Consider the following 13,164-nt stretch of genomic DNA (forward strand, 5'->3'; position numbering starts at 1 on the left):
AAAGGAGATCAGCCCTGGGTGTTCTTTGGAAGGAATGATGCTAAAGCTGAAACTCCAGCACTTTGGCCACCTCATGCGAAGAGTTGACTCATTGGAAAAGACTCTGATGCTGGGAGGGATTGGGGCAGGAGGAGAAGGGGTCAACAGAGGATGAGATGGCTGGATGGCATCACCGACTTGATGGACGTGAATCTGAGTGAACTCCAGGAGTTGGTGATGGGCAGGGAGGCCTGGCGTGCTGCGATTCATGGGGTTGCAAAGAGTCGGACACGACTGAGTGACTGAACTGAACTGATACAGCCAAAGACTTTTTCACCTTGTTCAATTTTTTCATGCTTTATGTTCTTCTGACCAAATTCATTATGTTATGGCATCTATCTGAATAGCAGTGTTTATTCTGTAGAAAATAGTTCCCCTGGAAATAACTCCGTAAAATTAATCAGATAATATTAAATTCCCTTAATAATCTAGAGTAACTCGACATTGCACCTCTCTGAGTGGTGCCCAAATACACACATAAGAACACACTTTTAAACACATACTCCCACTCTGGGTTAATGATAATAAGCTTATTGAGCATGGAGCAAAGGTTTTTCATTTAAGATTTTTTCATATAAGATTCTTTCTAAATGAATTTTTAGGAACCTTGTCAAGGCAGTAGAGCAAAGAGAAGGCATGATGTTCCTTAGGTTTCCTCAACCAGGAATAAATGGAAGATTTCCATTTCTAGCACCATTGAGCTGTCAATTCTCATATAACCAATTCACCCAATTTTCATTTTTAATCAACTCAGTTAAAACTGACATATTAACTAAAATGAAAAGTAACCATATGAGTGATTTATAAAGCATATTATATTGTCTTGCTGTAATCGATGATGTTCATTCATTGCGTTCTTTAACTTTTGTTCCTTTCTGATAGATTTTTCTACTTAATGTACTTTTTAGCATGCAAGTAAGAAAAGCCAGGTTATAATGATCAGAGATTCTCTGGACTGTGAAGGACACAGTGGCTGCTATTGCTGTATCATAGTACCCTGAGTCAAGATGGCCTTGGCTTTGCTTGTGTAATATTTGAAAAATGCTGATAGAACTTATGTGAGTTTTTAATGTATCTTTTCCTCTAGAACATTCATATAATGACCTTTTATTTTCAATGCAATCAGAGGATACAATGTTGTGATTATTCAGGTGCTTTTTAAAATAAGCATTAGGTGTATTTATTACATTTTTTTTCATTTTTCATAACTACAATAGAATTAAATACTATCATGTTTTATGTGGCAGAAGATAACAGACTCCATTTTAGTGAATTACCTATTTTAAATACCATGATATTGGGGGGTGTATAGTATTTTATTGGGGGGAAAAGTATTTTAATGGCAATCCTTATGTAATATAGCATTTTTGTTCTGCTTTTTTTTTTTTATTGCAGAGATAGTATTTTTTCATTGGGGAAACTTAGTAGTATATCCATAACCATAAGGAAATTTAAAGGACTTCCCTGATGGTCTAGTGGTTAAGAATCCACTTTCCAGTGCCGGGGATACAGGTTCAGTGCCTGGTGAGACAACTAAGATCCCACATGCTGCAGGGCACCTAAGCTCACATGAGGCAACTACTGAGCCCATGCACTGCAACTAGGGAAACCTGGGCACTACAGCTAGAGAGCCCACATCCTGCAATGAAGACCCACCTCAGCCAAAACTAGAAAAAAAAAAAAGGAAAAGTTAAACAGCAATTTAATTCCTCACTCAGAAGTAGCCACTTTTAATGTTTGGTAGTTTCTCTTATGTGAATATTAGGGAAAATAATTGAACCATATCACTCCATAACCAACCCCTCTCATACAAAAATGTGTAGTAAGCATTTTTCATAATTTTAAATATTTTAAGAAACAGTCTTATAATAGTTTCATTAAAAAGATAGATAGATAGATCCTAATTTACTGAGGGGCTTTATATTTTGTGTGTATATTAAGTGGTACCCTGAAGAATTTTAAAAAGGTAACATGGATGATGATAGTGAAGATGGTAGTATGTAGCTCTGCACATTTATCATGATTTTCTGATGGGTAAGGACACTCTGGATCAAAAGGAGTGCAGAACTGTAAGGCTTAGGATGTATCTTGCAAAAATACCTCCCAGTTTGCATGTACATCTCTGCAGACTTTTTCCAAGCATGCATTTTGTTTGTTTTTGCCAGTTTATAGGCAAAGAAATTTTATTTTTGAAATTTGCATTTATTTGATTATTAGTCAGGCTGAACATTCAGATGATTACTAGTTTGTCCTCTTTCATAAGTTTCTGAAGTCTGCTAGTTTTATGTTTTATGGAGAGCTTTCTCATTAATTTATTTATACCAGATCCAAGCACAAGGACCATGTCTCCCATGTCCTTGCATAGTCATACCTCAAAGACTGTTAAATGAATAACTGTATAACTATATATCTGTTGTGAGTTTTCTAATTTTTCCCAATAAATTTGCCTTAATTTTTGACAGCTATTTTAAGGTGTTACTGGCATATAAAAATTTCATATATTTAAAATGCAATGTGATGCAGTTTGCTGTATGTGAGTAATACCTGTGACACTGTCACCGCAATCCAGATAATGAATATGTTGTTCATCCTAATGGGTGGATATATGTTCCTCATGCCCAAGTAAGTACTTCATTCCAACCCCCCCTTGTCTCCTTGGGCTCAGGCAACTGTTAATCAGTTTTTTGTCACTATAATATGCATTTTCTAAAAGTTGACAAAACTAAGGTCACAAAACATATACCTTCTTTTATCTGTCTTCTTTCACACAGCATGATGTTTTTGCGGATTCATCCATACTGTAGTGCAGATCAGTAATTTATCCCTTTACATTGCCAAGAAGTGTTACATTGAATGGATATATCACAGTTTGTTTAAACTCTCACCTGTTGTTGAACATTTGGATTGCTTCTGGTTTGGGGCTACTATAAATAAAGCTGCTGTGAACATTCTTTGTGAACATGATCTTTTTTTCTCTTGAATAAGTACGAAGGGATTGACTGAATAATATAGTAGGTGTATCTTTATCTTGTGAAGAAAATGCCTGACTTTCTTCTAAGTAATTGTACTGTTTTACATTACCACCAGCAGGGTATAAGACTTGCACTTCCTCTTCATTCTTGTCAGCACTTGGTATAGTCTTCAAAAATTTTTTAGCCATTCTAATAGGTGTGTGAGTATATCTATTTGTGGTTTTAATTTACATTTCTTTAATAACTAATGGTGTTGAGCATCTTTTTATGTCCTTATTTGCAAGCCATATCTTTTTTTTTTTTTGGTGAAATATTTCTTTAGATCTTTTGCTTGTCTTTTAAATTGCATGTTTGTTTTCTTATTATTAAGCTTTGAGAGTACTTTATTCTGGATATAAGGTCTTTCTATATGTATTATTTACAGTCATTTTTCTCCCACTCTGTGACTTGTTTTTTCCTTCTCTTAATAGTGTTTTTTAAAGAGCAGAAGTCTTTAATTTTGGAGTCTACTTATTAGTTAGCTTTTCTATGGATTATGCTTTAGATGTCCTATATAAGATATCTTTGCATGATAAATAACCAGAGTGCTTTAAAAGTTTTGTAGTTTTAGGTTTTACATTCAGATATATGATGCACTTGGATTTATATGTGGTGTGAGGTATGTCTCACAGTGTTGTTGTCATTTTTTGCATATGGATGTCCAGTAGTCCGAGTACATTTGTTAAAGTGACTCTTTTTCCTGTGTTGATTTCCCTGTGCACCTTCAAGAAAAATCAGTCAGCCGTATATGTGTGTGTTTATTTCTGAACTCTGTATTCTGTTCCATTGATCTATTTGTTTTTTTTAATATAAATTAATTTTTTAAATTGGAGGCTAATTACTTTAAAATATTGTATTGGTTTTGCCATACATCAACATGAATTTATCTTTAAACTGTCATCATACTTTTGGCTTTATAATAATCTTGAAATTAGAGTATTATTTTCTGTCCACTTTTGTCTTATTTTTAAAAATTATTTTGGCTACCTAAGTTCTTTGCATTTCCATGTGAATTTCTATACAATGTCTGTTGGTATTTTTATTAAGCTTGTATTGAATCTGTAACACCTGTTTGCAGAGAATTACCACTTTAACAATATTGAGTCTTCTGACCTATGAACATGGTATATATCTCTCCATTCACTTAGGTCTTGAAAAATTTCTCATATCATTGTTTTGTAGTTTTCAGTATTTTACATTTTTTTGTTAGATTTACCCTTAGTTATTTCATATCTTTGATGTCATTACAAATAGTATTTAAAATTTTAAAGTTTTATTGTTTCAGTTTCTGATTGTCACTTGTATATGAAATGTAATTGATTTTTGTATATTGGTCTTGTATTCTTTAAGCTTGTTAAACTCAGTTATTTTTATAGATTCCATTGAATTTTCTACATAGACAATCATTCCATCTGCAAATAAAGACTGTTTTATGTCTTGTTTTTCAGTATGGGTGCATTTTATTCATTTTCGCTTTATTGCACTGGCTGGAACTTCCAATGCAATATTGAATCAACGTTGTAATAGTAGATATCCTTCTCTTGTTTGTAAATTTAGAGGGAAAGCATCCAGTTCTTTTCTTTTTTTTTTTAATTTAAATTTATTTATTTTAATTGGAGGCTAATTACTTTACAATATTGTATTGATTTTGCCATAGATCAACATGAATCCACCATGGGTGTACACGTGTTCCCAATCCTGAACCACCCTCCCACCTCCCTCCCCATACCATCCCTCTGGATCATCCCAGTGCACCAGCCCTAAGCATCCTGTATCCTGCATCAAACCTAGACTGGCGATTCGTTTCTTATATGGTATTATACATGTTTCAATGCCATTCTCCCAAATCATCCCACCCTCTCCCTCTCCCACAGAGTCCAAAAGACTGTTCTATACATCTGTGTCTCTTTTGCTGTCTCGCATACAGGGTTATCATTACCATCTTTCTCAATTCCATATATATGTGTTAGTATACTGTATTGGTGTTTTCCTTTCTGGCTTACTTCACTCTGCATAATAGGCTCCAGTTTCATCCACCTCATTAGAACTGATTCAAATGTATTCTTTTTAAAGGCTGAGTAATACTCCATTGTGTATATGTACCACGGCTTTCTTATCCATTCATCTGCTGATAGACATCTAGGTTGCTTCCATGTCCTGGCTATTATAAACAGTGCTGCGATGAACATTGGGGTACATGGGTCTCTTTCAAATCTGGTTTCCTTAGTGTGTATGCCCAGTAGTGGGCTTGCTGGGTCATAAGGCAGTTCTATTTCCAGTTTTTTAAGGAATCTCCACACTGTTCTCCATAGTGGCTGTACTAGTTTGCATTCCCACCAACAGTGTAAGAGGGTTCCCTTTTCTCCACACCCTCTCCAGCATTTATTGCTTGTAGATTTTTGGATCGCAGCCATTCTGACTGGCATGAAATGGTACCTCATTGTGGTTTTGATTTGCCTTACTCTGATAATGAGTGATGTTGAGCATCTTTTCATGTGTTGTTAGCCATCTGTATGTCTTCTTTGGAGAAATGTCTGTTTAGTTCTTTGGCCCATTTTTTGATTGGGTCGTTTATTTTTCTGGAATTGAGCTGCATGAGTTGCTTGTATATTTTTGAGGTTAGTTCTTTGTCAGTTGCTTCATTTGCTGTTGTTTTCTCCCATTCTGAAGGCTGTCTTTTCACCTTGCTTATAATTTCCTTTGTTGTGCAGAAGCTTTTAATTTTAATTAGGTCCCATTTGTTTATTTTTGCTTTTATTTCCAATATTCTGGAATATAGGATCCTGCTGTGATTTATGTCAGAGAGTGTTTTGCCTATGTTCTCCTCTAGGAATTTTATAGTTTCTGGTCTTAACGTTTACATCTTTAATCCATTTTGAGTTTATTTTTGTGTATGGTGTTAGAAAGTGTTCTAGTTTCATTCTTTTATAAGTGGTTGACCAGTTTTCCCAGCACCACTTGTTAAAGAGATTGTCTTTAATCCATTGTATATTCTTGCCTCCTTTGTCGAAGATAAGGTGTCCATAGGTGCGTGGATTTATCTCTGGGCTTTCTATTTTGTTCCATTGGTCTATATTTCTGTCTTTGTGCCAGTACCATACTGTCTTGATGACTGGCTTTGTAGTAGAGCCTGAAGTCAGGCAGGTTGATTCTTCCAGTTCCATTCTTCTTTCTCAAGATTGCTTTGGCTAGTTGAGGTTTTTTGTATTTCCATACAAATTGTGAAATTATTTGTTCTAGCTCTGTGAAAAATACCATTGGTAGCTTGATAGGGATTGTATTGAATCTATAGATTGCTTTGGGTAGTATACTCATTTTCACTCTATTGATTCTTCCAATCCATGAACATGGTATATTTCTTCATCTATTAGTGTCCTCTTTGATTTCTTTCACCAGTGTTTTATAGTTTTCTATATATAAGTGTTTAGTTTCTTTAGGTAGATATATTCCTAAGTATTTTATTCTTTTCGTTGCAATGGTGAATGGAATTGTTTCCTTAATTTCTTTTTCTATTTTCTCATTATTAGTGTATAGGAATGCGAGGGATTTCTGTGTGTTGATTTTATATCCTGCAATTTTACTATATTCATTGATTAGCTCTAGTAATTTTCTGGTGGAGTCTTTAGGGTTTTCTATGTAGAGGATCATGTCATCTGCAAACAGTGAGAGTTTTACTTCTTCTTTTCCAATTTGGATTCCTTTTATTTCTTTTTCTTCTCTGATTGCTGTGGCCAAAACTTGAACTATGTTGAATAGTAGTGGTGAGAGTGGGCACCCTTGTCTTGTTCCTGACTTTAGGGGAAATGCTTTCAATTTTTCACCATTGAGGATAATGTTTGCTGTGGGTTTGTCATATATAGCTTTTATTATGTTGAGGTATGTTCCTTCTATTCCTGCTTTCTGGAGAGTTTTTATCATAAATGGATGTTAAATTTTGTCAAAGGCTTTCTCTGCATCTATTGAGATAATCATATGGTTTTTATTTTTCAATTTGTTAATGTGGTGTATTACATTGATTTGTGGATATTGAGGAATCCTTGCATCCCTGAGATAAAGCCCGCTTGGTCATGGTGTATGATCTTTTTAATGTGTTGTTGGATTCTGATTGCTAGAATTTTGTTAAGCATTTTTGCATCTATGTTCATCAGTGATACTGGCCTGTAGTTTTCTTTTTTTGTGGCATCTTTGTCAGGTTTTGGTATTAGGGTGATGGTGGCCTCATAGAATGAGTTTGGAAGTCTGTTTGGCATGATACTAGCTGTAGATTTTTCATAGATATCCTTTTACCAAGTTGAAGAAGTTTCTTTCTATTCTTATTTTTCTAAATGATCATTTTTTAAGGAATGGATGTTGGATTTTGTCACATGTGTTTTCTGCATCTATTGATATGATCATACAGTTTTCCTTTTTTCACTTCACAAATACAATGAATTATATTGATTTTGATTAAAATCAAATTTACATTGATTAAACAAGCGTGCATTCCCAGGATAACCTTACATGTCAAGGTGTGTCATATTGTTGGATTTGATTTGCTAACGTCTTACAATTTTTGCATTTATGTTAAGGAGAGATTTTGGTCTGGAGGTTTCTTTCCTTCTTATGGTTTTTTGTCTGATTTTGGTGTCTGGATAATGCTGGCTCATGGAATTAGGTAGTTATAATTCCCTCCTTTTCAGTTTTCTAAAAGAATTTGCTTATAATTGGTATTATTTCTTCCTTAAATATTTGTTAGAATTCTCCAAAGAAACTTTCTAGACATAGAGTTCTTTTACGGGTGATTTTAACTAAAAATTCTATTTCTTTGAAAATACAGGGCTCACTTTTTGAATGAGCTTTGGTAGCTTGTGTCTTTCAGAATAATTATTCATTTTATTTAAATTATCAAACGTATTGCCAGGTATTTTTAAATAGCAGTGATATCTGTAGTGGTGTCACCTCTCTCATTTAAAGGGTTATATTTTAAAAAAATTTGAGTATCAAGACAAAAACCTTATATGCTTACCATGAAGTTCCCGTTTCTAGTATCAAAATATTCCTTTCTGTGTATAGATCTATATTCTAATCAGGTATCCTATTCCTTCTGCTTAAAAAACATCGTTTTACATTCCTTGTAGTTTGGGTGGGCTCATAATGAATTCCTTTAGCTTCTGTATGAACCAAAATGACTTTGTTTCTCTTTTATTTTTGAAAGATATGTTCTATGAACATAGAATTCTAGATTACAGATTTTTTTTTCTTTCAGTACTTTAAACATGCTGCTCCACTTTTCTTCTCAGTTGCATCATCTCACTTTAAATTTTTCCTTCTTTTACTAGTTTTGGACAATTTGGTCATAGTATGCATTGGTGTAGTTTTCATGTTTCTTGTGCTTTAGGGTTTGTTTCTTTGGTTTTTTTTTTTTTTAGCTTTTTGGATATATTTATAGCTTTATTCAAATTTGGAAGTTTCTGCCACTATTTTTTAAAAAATAATTTTTTTGATTTTCCATGTCTTTCTTCTCCAGTTACTGGATCTAATAGGTGGCTTAAAGTTGTCCTAGAGTGCAAATGATGATCTGTCCTGATGATCTGGTTTGTTTTTGGTTTTTTCTTTTCACTCCTTTCTTCCTGAGTTTCATTTTGGACAGTCTCAATTTCTATGCCTACAAATTTTCCAGTATTCTTCTTCCAACACTTCTAATATGGTGATAATCCTATCCAGTGTACTTTTTAATTTTATGTATTGTAATTTACATCTCTGGAAACTTTATTTGGGTCATTTTTATATCTTTCCTGTTCATACTTAAATTTTTGAACATATGAAATACAGGTTATACACTTAATGGCCTTGTCTGCTAATTCTAACATCTGTGTCAGATCAGGACCAGTCATTATTTTTTTCTCTGAAACTTGCATTTTCCTACCTCTTTGATAATTCTTTGTCAGCTGTCAAAATTCATGTCAGCTGAATTTTACTTTGTTGGATGATGGATATTTTTGTCTTTCTATAAATATTTTTGAGCTTTGTTCTTAATACACAGCTAGAACACTTAGAAATAGTTTGATCTTTTTCGGTCTCTCTTTAAGATATGTTTTGTAAAACCAAAGAAATGCTTGGTATAGGGTCAATTATTCCCCCTTATTAAAGCAGGATTCTTCTTCATACTCTACCCAGTGTCCCACGATTTAGGAGATTTTCCAGTCTGACTGGGAAGAGCAGGTGATATACCTGTTCTTCCATGAGTGTTGGGCACTTTGGATCTTTCCCGGCCTCAGGTAGTTTCCTCCATGGTATGTACTGATAGGTGCACAAGTGAATACCTGATAAGGACCCTCTTCATTCCTTTCTTTCCTTCTCTCTCCAGCTCTTTTCCTCATTACTCTGGACATTTCTATCAATGTTCTCCTTTCCTGTAATGTGGGTGACAGAAAATAAATGTTTTCTCTCTTTCACAGATCAGTCTTTGTGACTTGAGTTTCACTGTTTTGAAATATTATTTCATGTGTTTTGTCTGTGTCTTTATTCTTTCAGGAAGGAGGGAAAATCTGGCCTCTGTTATTCAGTCTTGGCTGGAAGTAGAAGTCATGCCCTTTTATTTTACCTAGTTTTCTACTTTAAAAACATTTAAAATTTTCAGTGGAAAAATTCATCAGTCTCTACCTTAATGGCTTTGTCTTTGGCATCATACTTAGAAACATAGCAGTGTTTGAAGTGCGCAAAAAATATTTACCTGTATTTTTCCAAAGACTTTGTCTTATTTATATATACATTTGTATAGCTTATTAATATGGAACCCACATTCTAGATAACTTGGAAAATATTTAAAATGGAAGGAAAAACAACTCTAATTACATCACCAAAACAAAAGAAATATACATATTAACATATTTCCTGTCATGCATTTTTCTGTGCCTTTGTTTTTAGCTGTAATCCTAGTGTGTCGGTCATTTGGTGTGTTCATCCAGTATGTTATATCATCAGTATTTACCATGCTGCTGCATAATCTTCAAAATTGCATTTTAATGACTGAGTTTATGTTTCATCAAATGATTATATTGTAGTTATACTTCCTTTACCTACATTGTTAAATATTTTAGTTATTCTTAAACAGAACCTAAAATATAATTATCAGGCAGGACGTATTTAGGGAAACTCAGCTTTGCCTACTTTCACATTTCCCTGACACCATGAGGGCAGGGAGGCAGGTACAATTCACTCTCAATGTGTCACATTACTCACTCTCCAAGCCCACACCTGAGGAGTCAGTAAAATCCTGTGTCTGTGAGAAAGGAATAAAACTTTAATTCCTAATAGTTCAGCCCATTTCTTATTACTCATATAGGTATAAATAAAAAGACTTAAAAAAAAAAAAGCTTGTAGTTTATGTTTTTGTACATTTTAACATGGCATCTCAGTTCTTTCCTAATTCTCACTTGTCTTGGTTAATTTTAGGACAGCTGTTATTCAAGTCAACAACATCATAATGCAGAGTTCATTTTCAATACCACCGAAAGATCAAGGTAAGATAAACCATGCCAGGGAAAATGGTAATGTGTATGTTGTAAGGAGTTTTAATTGATACGTTTAATGTCACTGCCTACTAACCAAAGGGTGACTTATTTCTGGAACTAAGAACAAGAATTCTAATTATATATGAAAGTTTATTTATTTTGGTAAATTACTTGAGTGTCTGTGGAACCATGGTTTATAAATGACACTTCTCTTTTACTGGAGACTGATATCCTAAGGAAATCAGTCCTGAATATTCATTGGAAGGACTCATGTTGAAGTTGAAACTCCAATACTTTGGCCACCTGATGTGAAGAACTGGCTCATTGGAAAAGACCCTGATGCTGAGAAAGATTGAAAGCAGGAGGAGAAGGGGACAACAGAGGATGAGATGGTTGGATGGCATCACCGACTCAATGGACATGAGTTTGAGTAAGCTCTAGGAGTTGGTGATGGATAGGGAAGCCTGGCGTGCTGCAGTCCATGGGGTTGCAAAGGTTTGGACATTATTGAGCAACTGAACTGAACTGAACCCCTTTACTGAGAGCAGGGTCATCTCATTCCACACAAAATTCACAGAGCCCAGGCCATCAGCCAGAAGGTGTTAGTGAATGTTAAATGAGGTTGCATAGTATTGGCTTTTAAAAAAACTTTAGTATTTGTAAAAAGTATTTTTAAAATGTTTATTTATTTTTGGCTACACTGGGTCTTTGTTGCCGTGTGTGGGCTTTGTCTAGTTGCAGCAAGTAGAGGCTACCCTGTAGTTGTGGTGCACGAGCTTCTCATTGTGGTAGCTTCTCTTGTTGTGGAGCATGGCCTCTAGGGCAAGGGCTCAGTAGTTGTTACCCACAGGCTCAGTTGCTCTGTAGTGTGTGTGATCTTCCCAGACCAGGGATCTAACTCATGTCCCCTACATTGACAGGTGGATTCTTAACCATTGGACCACCAGGGAAGCCCCAGAGTATTGGCTTTACCAAAGCAGAATGACCTGTGTTCTAGTGAGAAAGATGTATACAAGTATATACACATATATATTCATGCACACATGTGCACACACAACATGCATATACAGAGAGGGTATTTTCTTATTCATTTTTGACCTAGTTTTTCCTATATACCCATTTTAAAAAAGAAACATAAAAGAAACAAATTCCCCTCCATATGATTTTTTAAAATGAAAATTGTGATTTCTTAACAAGAGCTCCTGGACCTTTTAGAAAAGCAGTTTATGGGTACAGATAATCATTTTTGAGTAATTTAATTTTCCTCAGCATGCGGAACAAACAAAGCCTAACCTTTAAGAGGAATTCCAAGTCTTTCCCTGGACAGAAGAGAAGTTCTGATATGTGTGCTAGAAAAAAAACTGCCTTTAAATGATTCAGAATTGGGCTTTGCTTGTGGAAGATGTGGGCTTCCCTGGTGGCTCAGTGGTAAAGAATCTACCATGCAGGAGGTGCGGGTTCGATTTCTGGGTCAGGAATATCCCCTAGAGAAGGAAGTGGCAACCCACTCCAGTATTCTTGCCTGGGAAATCCCATGGATGAGAAGCCTGGCAGGCTGTAGTCCATGGAGTCACAAAAAGTCAGACATGACTGAAGCAACTACACAGCAACAACAGTGGAAGGTGTAACTGTTAGTGCATGGAAGGAATTTGCTTTAAAGAATCCTTAACTGGAGAAAACATTCTCTGCCAAAGTGAAAGGTAGTGTCATAGCTATAAAGAGCATGAGATGTTTGAAAATCATGTCTGCCCCTGAATTGCATAACCTCGGGTACATCACTTGACCTTAACTTTCTCATCTATAAATCTATAAAATGAAGATAGTAAGTCCTACCCTCTAGGTGATGTGGAGATGAAAGGAGATAATATATGTAAATCACCCCAGACGTTGCTCGCTGTAGAGCAGGCCTTTATGATATGATGGTGGCTCTTGTTCTTAATGGTGGTTATTAATATCCAAGTACCCTCCATCTGTAGAGTCTGATGCAGTGAGATGGGCAGAGCTCCCTCCTGCTTGGGGTGGGTGCCTTGTTGCCTTCAGAGGCCGAGTGTGACCCTGAATTAAATTTAATATATGAATGCTTAAAGCTATTTCAGGCTTCCCAGGGGGCTCAGCGATAAACAATTGGCCTGCAGTGCAGGAGCTACAGAAGATGCAAGTTCGATACCTGGGTCAGGAAGATCACCTTGAGAAGGGCATGGCAACCCACTCCAGTATTCTTGCCTGGAAAATCCCATGGACAGAGGAGCCTGGTAGGCTACAGTCCTTGGGGTTGCAAAAAATCGAACATGACTGAGCAACCTAGCACATATGCATGAAAAGCCATTTCAATCCAAAGTAGGCAGAAATTAGAATTTGTATCATGAGAAATTATATAATTAATTAATTAAAATAAATAAATATAAATTAATTATATTGGTCAGAAAAAATAGTATCATACATATGAGGCCTAAGAATTGCCCAATTATTCTTGAATTTACTCATTTATCAAATGTTTTCTGTATGTCCTAGATTGCTATTAATATTGTTTAACAAAGAAAAATTCCAGATTTTTAAATTATAGTTTTGTTTATATTTCTTTCATCGAATATAATTACTTATGGAACATGAGAAGTTTGCTG

General features: G+C 35.1%; 1 protein-coding gene across 36 annotated transcripts in view; it reads left to right on the forward strand.

Moving 5' to 3' along the window:
• Positions 1–13,164, forward strand: part of ZNF438 (zinc finger protein 438) — a 191,325-nt gene that overhangs the window by 147,023 nt on the left and 31,138 nt on the right. For all 36 annotated transcript variants that reach the window (XM_069547715.1, XM_069547720.1, XM_069547728.1 and 33 more), the window contains one exon: positions 10,485–10,552. In XM_069547715.1, the coding sequence (XP_069403816.1) occupies positions 10,516–10,552 (37 nt within the window). In that variant the 5' untranslated portion in view covers positions 10,485–10,515. The remainder of the gene's footprint in view (positions 1–10,484; positions 10,553–13,164) is intronic.

The sequence above is a fragment of the Ovis canadensis genome, chromosome 13 (assembly GCF_042477335.2).
Source record: "Ovis canadensis isolate MfBH-ARS-UI-01 breed Bighorn chromosome 13, ARS-UI_OviCan_v2, whole genome shotgun sequence".
NCBI lineage: Eukaryota > Metazoa > Chordata > Mammalia > Artiodactyla > Bovidae > Ovis > Ovis canadensis.